Here is a 20983-nt window from a genome sequence, read left to right as displayed (position 1 = left end):
TTTACGTTTCCGGACGGTACGGAAGTTCTTATGCGGAAACTTTAAGTTAATAAAAATCAAAATTTGTTAAATACGATCGCATTGTATGTGTATGTATTTTACTATAGAAGAATATAAATTGTTACTACTAATTATAATATCATAGAATGGCCCGGGATGTCCAGTATCTAAAAATAGTTTCTTGAACGCGGAGATAATTTTTCGTTATATTTTACCGCAAATTGTAAAGTGTTCTAAGGCAAAAATTTTTACAATGTGCTTCGTAAAATGTACACATTTTTGGTAAAATTTTCGAAAAAAGAAGTTTCGGATATATAATCAGGTAACCGGGTACTCGCCCGCTCGCCCGCGGGTACCTGTTGTATACGGATCTGCAACGGTTCCACGGGTACCTGCAGAACCGTTACGATAATTCGACATCCGCATCAATACGGGGATACCCACATCGCGACGTTGGTGAAACTGACCCTAAATAGCTTATAACTGTATACAACTTTACAAAAAAGAAAGAAATTATGTGGAGGTTAAAAATTTAAAATTAACGAAATTTAAAATTAATCTTAAATTTTTAGCCTTTTCGCGGAATTATTTTTAAAATTAATTTTAAATTTTATCCAACTTTTAGCCCCCCTTTTCAGTCAGTATAAAATATGGATTTGTGTGTGTGAGTGTGTGTGATGTTCATGTATTCTTAGTGAATTACATATTGTGTAATTTATTAAGTAGTTTAATTAGTAGTTTAATTTATTAGGTAGTTTATATCTAATTTTAAAAAATAAAGTTTAACTTCGCGATCGCGGAAATTTTATTTTTTAGTATATATGTCATTTAATTTGCAGGATTTTAATTTTAAAAATATTAAGTTATAAATTATGTTTAGTTCCTACCAATCTGTATTTCTATTCGTATATTTTTCTGCTAACCCGTATTTTTATTTATTTGTGCCTACCAAATCGTAAATTCCTACCTACCCGTATTCTTACTGCACAAATGTGAAGTAAAACCGCGAATATGATGTATACCTAATCATGTCCCAATAATTGTATATTGGTTAAATCAAGAATCCAGTGGGATTACCTAACCGCGATTATACAAAATATGGACAATATTTTGAAGATACGGGCGCTCGCAATTTAATGCGAGCAAGTTAATTAGCTTTCAATCGTATATCACATAATTGCATACTATTTCTCACAAGTATGCACCTATCTTACATACTTTATACTTACATTTTGGTCAATATAAACCTTACCTTATATATATGAATCGTAATTCTCCTAGCCAAATCCATTCTGGCCGTATACTAGCCAGAGAATGAGAAGAAAAACAAACTTCTTCGATACTGGCTGATTATCAGAGCCAGCAAATTATAAAGTTATAGTTGATTACGAATCGTTACGATCGTTAACAAAAGCGTGTTATTAATTATATCAAAAGAAGATAAATAATCACGTTGTTAATAAAATATTAATTACATTTAAATTTAATTTAATTTTGCATTTAATTTCTCAGCAATACGCGTAATTAACTTTTTCGACCAAGAAATATATTGAAGCGAGAAAATATATAGAAAGCGAGAAAGTATTATATCATCAAAGAAGGTAAAGAATTTTATGTTAACCGCGTTCTAATCAAAATCGCGATTATATCTCGATCGCGAATATTTGAATTTGAATAGTATAATATAAAAACACGAAACAACCGAAATTTAAAAATCAGGTGATGAATTGATCAATAAATCAATGAATATGCAAACAATTTTTAGTACAATCCGCGTCGCGAACCGAACCGCGAATCAAACCGTGAAATATATCTCGAACATTTGATCTCAAGTATCTCAAATATCAAGTGAGATATACAGAATGAATGACGTGAGATCCAAAAGAGACGATAATTTCTCAAGCAATATATTTACAAAATAAGTATCGTAATCAATATAATAAATTTATCATGTTCTTATGTGACATTTGTCTTCATAAATTTTCACATATGTATATTATATACATATATTTATATAAACATCGCGTTATTTTATCGCAAAATGTTAAAATTATGTTTAATGTAACATATGCAATATGTATCATCTCAAATTATATTATGCGTTTTTATATAATTGATATAAAAACGATCAGTTTTGAGACATTTCTATATAAAAAAAATTATTCTGTCCCGTGACAAAATATTCACTGGATCTCACGTCATTTTATTTCATTTATTGATACAAAGTCAAGCTACTAGATGGATAGACTATAAAAGATTAGGATAAAACTGGCGTGTTTTATATTTGTACATATAATAAAAATAAATATGCAATTAGCAATCATTAATATGATTTATATATAATACGATTCACGAAGAATATGTGCAACATGAACCAAAATATCTTTTGGTCTTTTTCACTCATCCGCGATATATGCATGTTAAATTTGTCTATACATTTTGCTTTCTTGCACCAATTTACGTAATATTTAATCCTGGAGGAAAGGAAAATAAAAAAATACTTTTGTAAAAAAATACAAATTGTCGTAACAAGCTTCTTCTTATAATATAATAGTTTGATTTATTTCATATTGGACCTATCTATTTCTTATCTACAGATATTTTCTCTTTTTATTTTTTATTTCTTTAATTACAAGCAAACTATCTCTATATATTGTCTATCTGTAGAAAATTATTTTTTTCTATTATTATTGTATATCTAACAAAATATCTAGAAATATTTTTAAAACTTTATTGTTCGAAAAATAAACGTCAAGAAAAAAGTGATGAAACAACTTATATCCAAAAAATGTCATTCTATTTCTTGTAAAATTTTCTTTTAATTCTCTGTCTCTTTATGTTTATTTTTCAAAAATTATTTTAAAAACTTTAAAAATGTAATTAATTTAATAAATTTAGTTAACTAATATTAATATTAAGAATGTGTGATTATAACTAATATAGGCACTTGATAATAAAATATATATTTGAAAAATTCCAATAACTCGCCTATCAGGCGACTGTGTATTCTTCGCGGTTCTTTAGTGTTCTATTCTATACAATAAATATTAGACGCATCAAATAAATTATGCGTCGATATAACGAGCTCTATTGTGAACGATGCGAGCTAACGCGAGAGCATTCTCCCGTAAGCACAATAAATCGATAAAGAGTTCCAGGATTAATTATATATTTAGCCTAGTCTGATTTAGTCTATCCATTTTAGAGCAACGGATCTGTGACAAGTCGCATTTATCTGCATTTTATTAGATGGGAATAATACATAAATATACAATTTAATATTCACAGATTCGTTACTCCATTTAAAAAATACATTACTTACCGAACAGATGCGCAACGGGCGGAGTTATACAGCCACGTAGCTGCGATGATTCTGTAACGCAAAAAGGTAAGATTCAAATTAAAGAGACGCTCAAAATAATCAACGTTTCAAAAAATAATTTATACACGCGTCTAATTCGTCTTTCAATTAGATTTACTAATTATCTATTATAATTATCTATTTTTTCGGGAAAAATCTTTACGAGAATAAACTTTTATAAAATTTTAAATGGTTTTTCTTTCTCTAATTATTTCCAACTTATCTGAGATAAAACGACCGAATAAATGGGAAAGAATACTATTCATTTTTAGACGAGAATAAATAATACTCACCCCAAGGTTGCTCCGCCGGGGCCCGATGCCTCTGCCAAGCCTTCTCCTCTCAGAATGTCTGCGTTGTCAGGCCTCCTCCTTCTCCTCCTCCTCCTCCTCCTTCCGTTGCACAGGACACTCACAAAATCACTGTCCAATATTCCGCGATCGAGAGCGAAGTAACTGTCATAATACGATCGCGATACTTTATTAAACACTCCCCGGAACGAAACGATCGGCGTACTACCGACGTACGGCGCACTTTCATTATTGGCCTAGTTTACACCGATCTCTTGATACGCGTATCAAATAGTATATTTGAACTGATCAGCCAATAATCAAACTAATTTACTAGTTATTTACTATTTAATACGCGTATCAAGTGATCGATGTAAACTAGGCCATTAACTAAATCCGACAAGCTGCACCGAGCTGCGTTTTCCGCTAAATCACACGCAGCCAACTTCATACCGACCGCGACGCCGCGCCTCGCGGATACAACGCAAGTCGAGTCAACAGCCAAAGAGAGAGAGAGAGAGAGAAAGAGACGCTTGCGATACAGTTCGAGCACGTAAAATTTCGCGAGATGCAATTAAACGGGTCGACACATCACACATCACCCCGCGCCTCGTTATTTTAAATCACACGATTCGCGTACTCCGTCACATTAAATCACACGATGATCCGACGATTCGCATATTACATCGCGTTTTCAAAACGCGAAAACGGTGGCCAGATTATATTCTGAAACCCTTTCAAGAATCCTTCGAGAGGCAATCGTCCCCCGTTCAAATAAATCGCGACGAAACGTTAGTCTAGCACTGCGATCGTCTTCTCACTCCTACGTGCGATAATAGTCCATTCACCGAATCACAAGAAACGGAATATTCAACGTATATTAATACTTATTCACCTCACTCGACACTCGATTCCTGTAAACCGTGCGACCGCGCGAGACGTGTGCCCGATGCCGCGAGTGCCGCGCAACGACCAGCGCTTCGGCCATGTTCGTGAGCAGTCGGCGCCGCCCGGCCGGCCCGGCGCCGCCGCACCGCGACGATCGCGTTATCATTCACGCTCCGACCCTTTCGACATTCGAACCGACCGACAGGTAGCCGAGCTCGCAGCCCGTGCGTAGCGCTATTATATCGCGAGATGTACCGCGATAAATATTACGAAGATATCGCATGTATGAGAAAGATGCATTCTCTACTAACCGTCGGATTATCCTCGGTTTACACAACCGACGTTACCGACGCTGGTTCTCGCCGTTCGCGTCGCGCGTCGCGCGCCGACTGCTCACGAACATGGCCGAAGCACGCCGAAGCACGCTGGCCCGGCTCACAGCTGATGGCCGTTGCGCGGCACATACCTGACCTACCTCGCGCCTCGCGCGGCTACGGGAATCGGAGTAAGGTGAATACAGAATTGATATACGCCGAATATAATAAGTTTCTGGTGTTTCAATGAATGGACTGTTATCGCACATAGGAGTGAGAAGACGATCGGAGTGCTGGACTAACGTTTGGTCGAGAATCGTCGGATATATCGTGGGATTTATTGTGAGTAAGTAGAGTACGCGAATCGCGTGAACGAGGCGCGGTGATGTGTGACGTGTCGATCCGTTTAATTGCATTCGCATCTCGCGAAATTTTACGTGCTCGAACTTTATCGCAAGCGTGTCTTTCTCTCTTTTGGCTGTTGACTCGACTTGCGTTGTATCCGCGCGACGCAGCGCGGCGTCGCGGCGTCGTCGCGTCGTCGCGTCGGTATATGAAGTTGCGTTCAACGGAGAAAGCGCAGCTCGGTCAACTCGGTGTGGAAGTGCGCCGTAGTACGCCGATCGTTTCACCTCGGGAGTGTCTATAATAAAGTGTCGCGATCGTATTATTACAGTTACTTCGTACTCGATCGCCAAATATTGGACAGCGGCTCCATGAGTGTCCTGTGCAACGGAAGGAGGAGAAGGAGGAGGCCTGACAACCCAGACGTTCTGAGAGGAGGAGGCTTGGCAGAGGCATCGGGCCCCGGCGGAGCAACCTTGGGGTGAGTATTATTTATTCTCATCTAAAAATTAATAGTATTCTTTCCCATTTATTCGGGTCGATTTATCTCAGATAAGTTAGAAATAATTAGAGAAAGAAGTACCATTTAAAATTTTATAAAAGTTTATTCTCGTGAAGATTTTTCCCGAAAAATTATATTAGTAAAGCTAATTGAAAGACGAATTAGACGCGTGTAAAAATTATTTTTTGAAACGTTGGTTATTTTGAGCGTTCTTTAATTTGAATCTTTCGTTTTTGTGTTACAGAATCATCGCGGTTACATAGCTGAATAACTCCGCCCATTGTGCATCTGGTCGGTGAGTAATAATGAATTTTTTATAATGGGGTAACGAATCTGTGAATATGTTAGATTGTATATTTATGTATTATTCCCATCTAATAATGCAGATAAATGCGACTTGTCACAGATTCGTTTCTCTAAAATGGATAGAACTAAATCAGATTAGGCTAAATAATTAATCCTGGAGCTCTATCATTTATCGATTTATTGTGCTTACGAGAGAATGCTCTCGCGTTAGCACGCATCGAGTTCACAGAACTTGTTATGTCGACGCATAATTTATTTCATGCGTCTAATGTTTATTGTATAGACACTAACCGTGAAGATGCCAGTTGCCTTTATAGGCGCGATTTATTGGACGTTTTTAAATATATATTTTATTATCAAGTAGGTATCTATATATTAGTTATAATCATTTTTAATATTAATACCAATTAACTAAATTTATTAAGTTAATTACATTTTTAAAGTTTTTAAAATAATTATTGAGAAATAGAAATAGAAAGAGACAGAGAATTAAAATAAAATTTTACAAGAAATGATATTTTTTTGATATAAGTTGTCTCATCTCTTGAGTTTTTTTTGACGTTTATTTTTCAAAGTTTTACAAACATTTCTAGATATTTTTTTAGATAATCAATAGTAATAAGTAAAAATAATTTTCTCTAGATAGGCAATAGATAGAGATAGTTTGTTCGTAATTAAAGAAATAAAAAATAGTAAGAGAAATATCTGTAAATGAGGAATAGATAGGTTCAATAAAATAAAATAAATCGCACCATTATATGTAAGAAGTTTGTTATAACAATTTGTATTTTTTTTCTCCAGGATTAAATATTACATAAATTGATGCAAAAAAGCAAAATGTATAAACAAATTTAACATGTATATATCGATAAATGAAAAAGATCAAAAGATATTTTGGTTCACGTTGCACATATTCTTCGTGAATCTTATTATTATATATGTATATAAATCACATTAATGATTGCTAATTGCATATTTAATTTTATTATATGTACATATATAAAACACGTCAATTTTATCCTAATCTTTTATAGTCTATCCATTTACTAGCTTAACTTTGTACCAATAAATGAAATAAAATGACATTAGATCCAATAAATATTTTTTCGGGACAGAATAATTTTTTTATATAGAAATATCTCAAAACTGATTGTTTTTATATCAATTATATAAAAACGCATAATATAATTTGAGATGATACATATTGCATATGTTACATTAAACATAATTTTAACAACATTTTGCAATAAAATGATACGATGTTTATATAAATGTATGTATATAATATATGTGAAAATTTATAAAGACAAATGTCACATAAGAACATGATAAATTTATTATATTGATTAGGATATTTATTTGTAAATATATTACTTAAGAAATTATCGTCCCTTTTGGATCTCACGTCATTCCATTCTGTATATCTCACTTGATATTTGAGGTGAGATGTTCGAGATATACCTTATTTCACGGTTTGATTCGCGGTTCGGTTCGCGACGCGGATCGTACTAAAAATTGTTCGCCTATTCATTGATTTATTGATCAATTCATCACCTGATTTTTAAATTTCGGTTGGTTCATGTTTTTATATTATACTGTTCAAATATTCGCGATTGAGATATAATCGCGATTATTTTGATTAGAACGCGGTTAACATAAAATTCTTTACATTCTTTGTGTGTGATGATATAATACTTTCTCGCTTTCTATATATTTTCTCGCTTCAATATATTTCTTGGTCGAAAAAGTTAATTACGCGTATTGCTGAGAAATTAAATGCAAATTTAAATTAAATTTAAATGTAATTAATATTTTATTAACAACGTGATTATTTATCTTCTTTTGATATAATTAATAACACGCTTTTGTTAACGATTGTAACGATTCGTAATCGACTATAACTTTATAATTTGCTGGCTCTGATAAATCAGCCGGTGTCGAAGAAGTTTGTTCTTCTCATTCTCTGGTTAATATACAGCCAGAATGGATTTGGCTAGGAGAATTACGATTTATACATATAAGGTAAGGTTTATATTGACCAAAATATGTAAGATAGGTGCATACTTGTGAGAAATAGTATGCAATTATGTGATATACGATTGAAAGCTAATTAACTTGCTCGCATTAAATTGCGAGCGCCCATATCTTTAAAATTATTGTCCATATTTTGCATAATCGCAGTTATAAATAATTCCGCTGGATTCTGGATTTAACCAATATACAATTAGGGACACGATTAGGTATCTATCGTATCTGCAGTTTTACTTCACATTTGTGCAGTAAGAATACGGGTAGGTAGGAATACACGAATTGGTAGGCACAAATAAATAAAAATACGAATTAGAAATGTATACGAATATACGCAGAAAAATATACGAATAGAAATGCAGGTAGGTAGGGACTAAACATAATAACTTAATATTTTTATAATTAAAATTTCGAAAATTAAATGACTTGGTCTACTGGCATAAGTGCCAGATTCGTAACTCAAATCGCGAGGACTCGGGTTCGAGTCTATCTGACCACAGTTTTAATATTTCGTCTCTCAGAAGAAAGACGTTAAGCTGTTGATTCTTCCACACGTAGCAATTGGACACTGCTACGTGTGACTTCAGTAACAAAAGAAGGGATACATGTGTTGTATATTGTATATTGTATCATACTCCTTTCAAAGTATTAAGTGTGAAAATGTATATGTTAAAATTAGTGTCTGCTTCGTCTCTCTTTCGTTTACGTAAGTCACGTTGTCTGTTCGTTGATAAATTTCTAATCCGCAATTCGTAATCCGCAACATTGCTGCCCATTGCAATGAACAGCAACATATAAATTTGACATAAAATAAATAGAACATTTTGTGTAAAAACTTAAAAAGTCAATATGTATTAAATTCATAATATATTCTTCCTTTTATGTTGCGGATTACGAATTGCGGATTAGAAATTTATCAACGAACAGACAACGTGACTTACGTAAACGAAAGAGAGACGAAGTAGACACTATAATGACGAGTAATTCACCTTGCGTATGTGATACTACATAAAAGGAAGAATAATTATGAATTTAATATATATTGACTTTTTAAGTTTATACACAAAATTTTCCATTTATTTTATGTCAAATTTATATAACTTTAGTTTATATTAGAATTTTTTTTGTAAAATAGTAGGAGAGACCGGGGCTAGTTGATACGCTTTTTTAAAATAATTTTTTTACACGTAACTAATAAATGGAATATATTTTTGCAGAAATAGTATATTTTTTATACAGTTATTATCTTTTGTCATTTTTACAACAGTTACCGTATACCAACTTGTCCCAACTAACTCTCCAGTCTCCTCTATGTATTTATTTATATTTCTAAGACAGATTGATACAAAAGTGATCGAGGAATATAAGCATGGAAAGGAAAGTTCCTTTATAGTTTCAAATATTTAGTATTATGTTTATTTCAAAAAGTATTCCGTAAATTAAGGTGCAATTAGAAAGTATAATTTCTTGAGTTCCTCTTTATATACGTATAACACTTGTTTTAAAAATAGCATATAATTCAATGTCATGTATAGGCTTGCGTGATCGACACATGATAATATTTATTGACTAGCTTAATTTTTATTAGCGACTCTAGTCGTTTACATAACACGCAGTATTTATTGTGACATTAAATAACGATAGATTAGTTACTACTTCTAACCCCAGGATTCGGCTAATTATTACTGGGAAGCGAAGGAGGCTAACCAGTGGGAAGGGGTATAAAAGGACGCAAGCAGATACTTACTTTGTCACTCTCGCAGGTATGTGCACGCACTGAGACGCGTGCCACGAGTCGAACGCACTTTTCAATGGCTCAGAATGGATCAACGTTCCGTAGGAACGCTAGCACGCCTTCCTTCCGTGAGCGGTGCGATCGCTGCTCCTCTTTTCAAGGATTTTAATCCTTTTAACTTAGGATCGGACTTATGCGATTTTGAGAGCGGGATGAGTAGTGGGTGAGGTCTTAGTTTAATATAAATAAAAATGGAAATTTAGATATAAAATGTTTATTAAAAATATATAACTAAAGTATCGACATTACAATTAAATAAATGAAAATTAGGCAAATCAAACGCAAAATCAAATCTACGATAAATTTAAGAGTGGGATGTATGTGTGAGTGTATGAATTATTCGCGGGTGTTACATTTATTCGGAAAATATCGGGCAAGATTTCTAATGGGATTATTCCCACTTCTGTTATAAAGTAAAATCACAACATTCCTTTTCTGTAAATCCCCACTCCTTTTAACACATTTAATAAATACGTGCAAATTGTGTTACTTTAATACATTTTTTATATTGTTTTAATAATTTTACATTTTATATTTGTTAAGTTCAATTAACATATCAGACATATGTTAAATCTACACATGTATGTGTTGATTACTCTACACAAAGACTTTAACTTGCAGATTTTTTCACAAAAATACAAAAATTTTCCAACAGTGTACGACTCCGCCGACGAAGTCAGCTAACCCGAAATACAGATATATGACGGAACGAGTTAGATGGTTGGATTAAAAAATTAAAATATATTTGAAAAATTGAGAGTCTGATAGCTCATTCGAGAAAAAAGGAAAATAATAATAATAAGACTTACTACTTATTGATGTGTTACGTTCTATTTATCTGGCTGGATCTCTCTGAGGTCCTGTGCGTAGAGGCTTTCGTCGATACTCGGTGAGTTTAAGTTCGCGTACAGAATTTAACTTGAAACTTAATTTAAGTACGGTAATATTCGCGAATGAAAGAGAAGGGAAATGAACTGAACTAAAGAAATGAACCAGTGGGAAACTGAACTGAAAAGGTAGCGGAGTTGAACTAAAGATCTGAAGAGGAACTGAAGATGTGAAGAGGAGAGGCTGAACTAAGAGATTAATCGGTTGAAGAGAGAGTGAACTAAAAGAGCGAGCTTCGCGGATTATATAGGTAGGTTTAATGGGTAGATTTTGTCGTGGAATGTGCCAGTTTCCGTTTCGAGGATTTTGGTTGGTAGGATGTTTCCATCCGGGATGTAACTTTGAGTTTTCGCCTATCCATTGGCGAGCTAGGTAGAGTTATCGATTTTTACGGCTGCCCATTGGACGAGTCGTAAAAGGCCCCCACCGTCTTATTTTGGAGGTTCAAGCTTCTTCCAGTGACTCATCCAGTTTTTCGATTATTACCGGTTTCTCTTTTATTAAAGTTCTTGGTCCTCGGTTTATCTCGCGGCTCTGTTTTTGTGATAACAGACAACGCATAGTCTTATATCTCTTTTGTCGGTTTAAATGAATAGTTATATGCTTATAACGTTACAGGATTTTCAGAAACACACGTGTCGGACTTCGTTTTTATGTATCAAGAAACATTTTTGCACGTGCAGTTCTTGGATTCAATTTAATAAAATTTTTTGTTAAACCTTGGCGCGCCCGCGCCGTGTCGTCAGGTTTATAATCGTAGATCAGACAAAGTTGATAAAAACGTAGTCGCGTATTGTCTGGTTGGTATTTCGTCATCTGGAAATTTCCTCTCGATTTCTCGATCTTTTTTAGTCACGTGAGCAAACGTGAAGGAAAAAGTAAGAAATAGCGATAGGAAAATTTGAAACGTGTCGAGATTGGTTTCCACTTATTCTAATCTTAGAGGCTATTTTGAACTTCTAGGAAATTTCCGCGAAAGAAGGGAAATCGTGGAATCCGCAGGACGTAACATAGTTGTTAGTCAGTTTACGGTCTTTCCTTGCAATAGCAAGATCGCGATTTTGAGATAAGTTGCTTGTGATAACACATTGATCGCCGTTCCTTTTTCATGAGTATAGCATTGTAAGGCACTGTAATTTAATCGCCTTAAATATATATTTATGTTCAAGGAAATTATATTCGTCCAAGCACTCCAAGCTATAAGCTATAGAAAATAAAAACGAAGAACTTGGGTATTTTATTTTAAAAATAATAAAAAATATAACAAAATATAGTTTAAATTTAAATAGTTTAGTAGGAACAAATACACTTCTGTTCTCGCAATCATCTATAACATTAATAATTTTTTAAAAATAGAATTACATGTTATTATAATTGTGCACAATTTATATCATGTTGCAACCGCTGCAAAGGACAAATTTAAATTTATTTTGACTTTCCACCTAAAATAAATAAAGAATACATTATACATGTTCCTATAAACAGTTTATAGGAACATGTATAATGTATTCTTTAGTTACAATATGTAATGATTATTTTTATTTTATACATTATTTCGTAAATCATATGTATTATAATAAGTTAACAATATAATAAGTGAACAAGGAATTAACGCTGTTATAAAAGGAGATAAATACATCGGAAAAAATATAAACGGAACAGTCATTAGTGTTCAATTCGTTTTCGACTGCGAGCACATCAGGCGATGCATGGAAAAAATTTAAATAAATTTAAATCTTATTTTGGTGATTATAGTTTATTTCTTATTCACTCAGAAGCTTCTCTCTTATAATGTTACTACAAAGCCTTTAAGAAATTATATACATATAACATAAATCTAAAAAATAGCTCACTCCGTTAGCAGTATTGTAATAAAATTCTATTAAGAAATAATAATCAAATTAATATATTCCGTACATATGTGTCATAATAAAAACTATTTATAGATTCTTATATATCTTTTTTTAACAATTAATGTTATCATATCCGTAATGAAATCCGAGTTTTCTTGCATATTAAATTGTAATATAGATTATTTTCTTCTGCGTTTCATTAAAATTTTTTTTCTCAACACAAAAACATTTTTACAGATATCAGAAACAAAATTAACATGGAATTGCTAAAGCTATTTTGTTAACTAGCAGCATAATATTTTCTTATTCTCTTTATACCGTTTCTGAATTTTCGGAAAATTATTCTCCTCTCTCTCTTTCTCTCTCTTTCTCTGTTAAAACCCGTTTACTGAACTACATAGTACCGCAGCATTATGACATTTATCTAGTTCAAGAAGCATTTATGTAACAACATATCCTTTAATGGCAGATGCCATATTCTTATTAGAATTGATCGTCCAACACAGAATATATATTTACATGTACAATGGCCACAAATATATATAAATTATTTATATTCTTTTCTGTATAATGTGAAATTATTAAACTCCTATACATTGAAGGCTTATACACACGACAAAGAAAGCCACATTTTGAACATTTATTTGGGGAGGGAGGGTATAACATTATTATATGGGTATTATATATTTTACATACGGACTATTTGATCACACCAGGTAATGATGTAGGAGGCTTGTTCGAAACTTTCCGACAAATCAGACAGGATATACAACGTATGTAATTATTAATATGTCCGCTATTATCATGATATGAAGTATGCATTTAAGGCTTATTTTTTATTTGCACAATTTTGTGAGGTGCTACTTATATAGACATAAGTTTATGTATTACATATATAATGTCCTATATGTATATATATATATATATATATATAGGATGTTTCAGGGTTAAATGTCTTAACTTAAAATATGAATTTGGGACCTCAAAATAAGAAAAAATTTTCCTCTGAAGGTATGCTCGTAAACGCTTTATTTAAGAGATATTGACATCTAACATATTTTTATTATAAAATTTTATGAAATATCAGGTTATATTAATAATTAATAAATTAATTAATAGTGTGTTTTAACTATTACTAGAAAATATAAAAATTTTAACATAATTATAAATTTTGTCAAAGGTGACAGCCTTGAATATTGAGACAGGCTTTGTGTGTGTGTTTCACATGCTTGAATAATTCTTCTTCGTAAAAATATCATTAAACGATCTTTTGTAGACCTTTTGTTTAATAGCATCCCAAGCAAAAAATCGAATGGCGTCAAATCTGGAGAGCGTGCAGGCCAAGCCACAGTTCCAGCACGACCAATCCATCGATCGTGATAATGATTATTTAGTCATTGTCGTGGATCTCTACCGTAACGTGCAAGACCATCATCTAATTGAAACCATGAGTTTCTTCTCATGTCTAACGGAATATCTTTAAAATAATTATAAAAATCATTATTTATAAATTGTAGAAATGTATCCGTATTGAGCCTTGACAATTACATCAGCTATTCAGTGCCGCTCTGCCACTGCCGCCGTGAAAAGAAGATGTCTCTGTAGGACGTTTTATCAAGTCCGGTGATATATATGCTGTCCCATTCTCTTTTCGGTGACTCATACAACTCAGTTTTGTTGGAATATTTTTGTTGCCCAGCACGACCTTTTAGTTCTTGACATAAAAGTTTTTAATAGAGTTAAAATCCGGTTGCGCAGATCACTTCATAACTTTAACATTGTTGCTGAGGAACCAGTCTTTTACAAGTCTAGAACAATGTTTCGGGTCATTGTTATGCTGAAAAATCCAATTCATAGGCATTTTTTCTGCAGCAAAATTAAGCAAATTATTTTTATTTCTATTTGTTTAAACCTGCTGAAGATGGTCTAAAAATAGAATGAAACGTTGTAATTCTATTAAATACAAATTAATATCGACACGAACATCTCGTTGTGGCTCTGAGCCCTCTGATTGTTGATTTTTAAATCTTTGAGCCTCTTTATATTTATTTAATTATTATCTTTTATTCGCGGCAAAATTGATACTGTACTACATAAGATTCGCAATGAGAATTGTTGCTAAAGTCATGCATCATTTAAAATCTAATGGGCCTATTCTGTAGCTCTAAATGGAAGTACTAGAAATCTTCAAAAGTGAATTACGTTGCAATACCGGATTTTCCACGCAACTGCATGGACTATTTGGGACTTGTTTATTTCAGGTATTACACAAATTGTAGGAAAGAATTAAGATATTATCTGTTATTGTTAATGAGAAGGGGAAGGCTCCGTTTGTCTACATTACCGATTGCCAACAGCTTCGTTTGCCCACAACATTTTGCCGACAGCCAGTTACATGTTAAGTAAGATGTAAATCATTATTATAAATTAAAATTACCATAATCGTTGCAACAATGAAAAATTTACGATTTTACTTTTTCTACTTGCAAATATTCCCAAGAAAGCATCGCGGAGAAAGTACAATGACAATAAATAAATACAAAGAAGCTCATATATTTAATAAATCACCTAATAAAAAAAGGGCTTATAATTAGTAACAGAGTGTTCGTGTCGATAATAATATTTTTATGTAAATTTGTTGACATATGTGTTGTATATTTGATATATAAATAATAACAAACATCAAGATTTTATTTTACACTTTTTAAGAATTTTTAAGTTAATATGTCATGTATAAGTATAAAACGCTATGCACAAAATCTGATAGAATTTTGACAATTTAAATTAAAGAAATCGAACAATGTTACGACATTATAAGACTGTTATAAAATACATCACAATTCTCAGAATAGATATTTATACTTCCTGAAAGGAGGGGTCAGAAGCTACTCTAATAAAGTTTTATGTAAATTACATATTACAAGATTACACATAGATTGGATGTCTGAAGCGCGATTGGCTAATATTATATCGCTCGGTGACTTATTTTGATAAGGATTGCGTGTCATATGCGACACAGCGTATTTTATCTGCTTCTCTGTTTGATCATCAACGATCGTATCGTAGTATATCAGGACAAGTTTAAACGCAACAAAATCGCAATCGTAATGAAATCGCAAAACGTTTAATTTATCAAAAAGTAACAAGGTGCTACCTAAGAAAACATGAAAATACGTTACTTTAGATTCATAACTACAGCAGGAACGCAACTACCGGTGATGGTAGATAAAACTATTTATATTTTGCGATCAGTTGATTGGCATAATCAATGTAGGATTGCTTCGCCACTTCTTGCGAGATGCCCTTCTTCTTGTTCCAGGCTTCCCACTTGGCTTTCCCTTTCAAATCCAGCATGCCGGGTTTAGCTGAAACATTACACGATATACATATATTAGTGATATGATATAATAATAATCATTTATTTCTCACACAATTTAGAATAAAGCAACCGAATAAATGAATAATTAGTTTTCCCTGTTTTACCACTAAGATAAATATAATTTAGCAAAAGTATGTATATAATATTGTATTATATTAATATACAAGGTAGGCCAAAAGTATGGTTATAATCGAATATCTCGTAAATAATGTTTTAGACAAAAGTTGTAGGGATTAAAAAGATCTATTTGCTGACCTTATTAGTTTGATCTTACAATTAGGTGGCGTTCTTAAGATCAAGTTAGGGTCACTTTGAATTTTTTAAATTGGACTCCTTATTTTTTATTACATATTCTTGTAGCATTTGTCAAGACATTTTCAAAACACTATAATAAAGCTTTCTTTTGTTAAGAATTTCCTGAGATATTTTAAATTTTGTCACGATATTTTTAATATGAAATATCTCGTAAAATATTCACTTTCCGATGATTTTACCTTCATACTTTTATACGTAGACTAATAAAAGGAAACAATTAATGATATTAATTTTTACATTTGCAATTTTGCAAATGCATCTATAACAAAACGCAATAGAATTTTTAAAAATATCTCTTTTTATTGTTTTTTTACAACAATCGATTCCTTTCATTATTCTACGTATAAAAGTATCAAAGTCATCGAAAAGTAAAAGTTTACGAGATATTTCATATTTTATATGAAAAATATCATGACAAAATTTAAAATATCTCAAGAAATTCTTGATAAAAGTAAGCCTTATTATAGTGTTTTGAAAATGTCTTGACAATGGCTATAAGAATATGCAATAAAAAATAAGGGATCCAACTTAAAAAATTCACAGTGACCCTAACTTGACCTTAAGGACGTCACCTAAGATCAAACTAATAAGGTTAGTAAATAGATCTTTTTAAATCCTACAACTTTTGTTTGAAACATTATTTTCTAAAATCCATTGTTTTCGAGATATTTGACTGTACCCATACTTTTGGCCTATTACCATGTATACATACACATGGGCACGTGAAATTACCTTTTTTAAAAGGGTAATTTTATTCTGATATACATGGACACGTGAAATTAAATATTATCATTATATATCTAATTTTCATGATATCAGTAAGAACTTACATGTGTTATTGTCGCCAACTGTACCTTGTTTGAACAAGGCGTAAAGCTCCAAAAGCTCCTCGTCAGTAGGACGCTTCGTGAGCGCCTTTACGGCTTCGGCAGCCGCCTCAAATTGCTATAAAAAAAATATAATTTTATTATTTCAAAACAATATTACATTAGTTATTCACATATAACTAATATTTCGTTAAAAAATTAATATTATAGAGAAGTTTTCGTCAGAAGCACTGTTGTTAGTCAGTACATATTCAGCAGCGTATTATGTATATTAGCTTATAAATATGGATTATGCTCAGAAAAGGCCACGAAAGTGACCTTTGTGTCGTGGATGACTCTGCATTAAGCTCCTTAAAAAAGATGGCCCGCGTTACTCAGATAGTAAGCTGACGTTATTTGTCGTCATTTTAACGTCAAAATAATGACAAATAACGTCAGCTTGCTACCTGAGTACTAACTAAATTCAAAATCAGACCAAAATCATAAGTCAGAATCGTGTACTTAAAATTGTCAACGTCAATAATTATACAACAATAGTTTGCAACTTCTTAGTCATATAATTTTTAAGGTCACGATAATGAACGATTTCAAAATTTCTCGCCAAAACTTCCGAACTTTCCTCAACCGGGTGCATCCAGATTAAATGATAATCTACTGCCTGTCCCGAATTTCTCCTCGGAGAAATGCACACGATAATATCACGCACGATATAATGTAACTTGGGATCAATGAAATTAGTATGCTGTGTCGCCGGTCAATTTTCGCGGCTTATTTCCGCTTTGATTAATCTGTCGACGTCTTTCTGATGCAGCCTATAACTCCGAACTCCGAAAAAAATAGGTGCAAACGTGGAAAATGTATTTATGCACGAAAAATGTACTCTTCACACTGTAAACCCAAGTGTGTTATTTCTACACGCATAAACGTCTAAAAATGTCCCCTTTGACTGGAGCTCGTTTTACATGTTTTGTTGCCTGTTAAATTAATACGTTTAATCGTATCAAATTAAAAGTTAATACGTTTAACTGTATTAAATGACGCGATTTAAAACGGCAAGAAATGTATAAAAAGAGCTTTAGTTAAAATAACACACTTGAATTTGCAATGCATGCGCATAACTTTAACAATGTACTTCTTAATGCATCGCGATCCGAAATGAAAGAGAATATATATGATACCTGGTCGAGAGACATCCTTATAGCTAGTCGCACGACTACACTGTTGATATTATAAGTACTTTGTGACCGTCGATCGAATGCTTGCACAAGTTAAAAACGCTAATCCCCACCTCGCGAAACTTATCACGATGCGCGAGCCAGGGTCGGACAATACAAATTTGTTTCTCTTTTTCGGGGTATTGATAGCTTGTTATAGCAGATTACTGCAATCGGTTCGTGAACATGTATTCCATTTTTGCAATACTTTCATAATAAAGGACACAATGCGGTAAATTAAAAGTCATGTGGCTAAAACTGATCGATACAACATTGTGTACATTTACTTGCGAATCATAAAAAATAAAATAGAGATATTATACAGGATAAATACAGAAAATGTCAAGATCTGTATTATACAGGCCTTAATATGCTCAGCTAAAGAGAAATTCAGTTGAGAAACTAATCTTGAGATGACACACAGGTCAAAATAAATAAATCTTAAGAATCAATATGATATTTGTAACATTACATTTTTAATCGCGATTGAAGCGAGGAACCCAAATAAAATTTGTCTTGAAACCCTTGTCTGAATCATCTTTTTCACGATTCAATAGTCGAATCTTGAGAAAATATTTCATGTATATGTATTAATAGTTGAATTCTGTATGAGCTGAATTTTTTTTCTAAGACAGGAAAAATTGTGTTAATGTAAAGATAACGTGGAAGAGATTATGCTTTCAATAAATATATTTTGTACATTTCTCAACAATTCTATATCTAAATTAGTTATAACCAATTGCATTATTAAATATAACATATTATAATTATATTATAATATATTTTATTTAATACTGTAATATTATTTTAAATTCGTTCAAAAAAGTTTGAGAAAAATAGAGCATAAAAATTTTGATAATTTTTTCAAACAAAATTATGCAACGTTTTTTCTTTCCTCTGTTATCACGTTTTAAAATTAGTTTTAACGTAAAACATTAAAACAGTTTTAACACAGTTCAATAAATAGCCAAATAAATTTATTTATCAGAAATAAGAAAGCAAATCTTTAACAACAGCATGCTCAAAGTTATAATAGATATCCATTTTATTCATAAACTCTCATAAAAAATAAAATAGAAATATATTTTGCAGCAAGAATGTACCTACCTACATTTGTGTATCTGTATTCCAGACTTTTATCTATATGTACATTTATGACTAATTTTAAATCTCTATTTCCTTTAATGAAGGAAGGATTATTTGATGCAAATTAGCAATTTCAGGTATTATATTAAATATAACTAAACTAACTAATTCACAAATTATATTATAACTCGATTAAATAAAGAGCAAGGTTCACACTTCCAAGATCCAGTTTTCCAAGAAATACTTATTATCAATCGCATTTATGACTTAAATCAGATTTCTCGGTACTTTAATCCAGAAATAATCGCTTCTAACAGAGGATATATAAGTAAAGAGATATAATTTCATAAGTCTGGAGAACTTTGTATTTACTCTGTGTGTAAAGCGGTGTACTGGTTTTAAGATCGACCGTAGAAAACCCCGTTATAGGCAATCGTCCTAGACGACATTCATCTATGAAGCTTTTCGCGACCTCATGAATTGTGTATATGCGCGAATGCAAATACACAATTTTGAAAACAACACGATAATATTAAACACAGACATTCTATATATCAGTTGAAAAACTCTGTAAGAAATGTACAAATTAAAAGGAATTATTGAACATTTTTATTTTACGAATTTATGAATTCTTTAATCTTTGAAGTCAAGAGTTGATATGATAATTTCTGACTCTTTCTGTACTTTATTTTATTTCTTTTTCTGTTTGTTCTGACAAAATTTAATAATTTGATAAAGATTTTAATAATCTCTTATCGACTTAATCATCGAACATTTCTCGAGTAATTTCTGATTTCGTAGATTAATCAATTCCGTGGAACTTTATTTTGTAGATTGAATGCCCGTTGATTAATTCCTTTTAATTAATCTATATTTTTTGCGTGAAAATAAAGCAATACCTGATCAACCGACATCGGGATGTGAATCCGCTTCGTGTGCAAGTTAACTGTCTACTGACTGTAGCTAGTAATCACGATTCTACGCTTCCCGATCGCCGCAGAGTTTATTACTCTAGCATCAGAGGTGGGGGAGCACACGGATCTCGATCTTGAACTGATTATATAGTGCCATGGTTATTACGCTGATTGCATACGTGCAAGTAAATTTAATCGCGGCTCAAAGTTTATAAGTAGATTACAATCAATCGATAAGTGTACTCAGAAAATAATCTGACAATGTGAATAATTTCGGGACAAAAAGAGTAAAGTGCAATATATAAATAAACATTGTAAAAGATTTTATTTGGAAAAGTAATTAAACGTATATAACACGCAAACATTATATTAGTAATTGCTAAGAAACGTGAAGATACATTTATATCGAGAACAAAAATCGCAGTTGAACAAATAATTGCACATATTTCATTGCTCGAAACATTAAATTCTTGTTTGTCACACCGCGATTTCATTGTCTAATTAAAGTAGGAACATACTCTCAACTGCAATTAATTCGTTCCCCATAGCGTGATAACGAGGCGAGCAAATTAACTGGAGGTAATCTAAGAATCTATACGAGCCAGATAATAGATCTGTTTTCTGTTACTGAACTGGCTGCACTAGTTCAGAGTTTATCTTTTTCCTTCCAATGTGAAG

At 32.3% G+C, this 20983-nt stretch overlaps 1 protein-coding gene across 2 annotated transcripts; it reads right to left on the bottom strand.

Annotated features, from left to right (window-relative positions):
* Positions 1–15678: 15678 nt before the first annotated feature.
* On the bottom strand, positions 15679–20433 carry LOC139781328 (acyl-CoA-binding protein homolog). 2 transcript variants are annotated; one of them, XM_071720199.1, is made up of 3 exons: positions 20291–20433; positions 17095–17209; positions 15679–15935 (listed from the first exon to the last, which is right to left on the bottom strand). In XM_071720199.1, the coding sequence occupies exons 1-3, from the start codon at positions 20303–20305 to the stop codon at positions 15802–15804; spliced, it is 264 nt and encodes an 87-aa protein (XP_071576300.1). In that variant the 5' UTR covers positions 20306–20433; the 3' UTR covers positions 15679–15801. The 2 variants fall into 2 exon arrangements, with proteins under 2 accessions (XP_071576300.1, XP_071576298.1); XM_071720197.1 differs by lacking the exon at positions 20291–20433 and adding an exon at positions 18270–18402.
* Between the last annotated feature and the right edge of the window lie 550 nt (positions 20434–20983).

This window comes from Temnothorax nylanderi, unplaced genomic scaffold (assembly GCF_030848795.1).
Source record: "Temnothorax nylanderi isolate EJ_2023f unplaced genomic scaffold, tnyl_v1.0 TNYL_tig0329_pilon, whole genome shotgun sequence".
Classification (NCBI taxonomy): domain Eukaryota; kingdom Metazoa; phylum Arthropoda; class Insecta; order Hymenoptera; family Formicidae; genus Temnothorax; species Temnothorax nylanderi.
This window is presented reverse-complemented; position numbering and strand designations above follow the sequence as displayed.

Excerpts from the sequence above, each read along its gene's own strand:
- LOC139781328 (XM_071720199.1), bottom strand. Across the intron at positions 15,936-17,094 it reads AGTTGGCGACAATAACACAT|CTAAACCCGGCATGCTGGAT; the intron begins GTAAGTTCTTAC and ends GTAATGTTTCAG.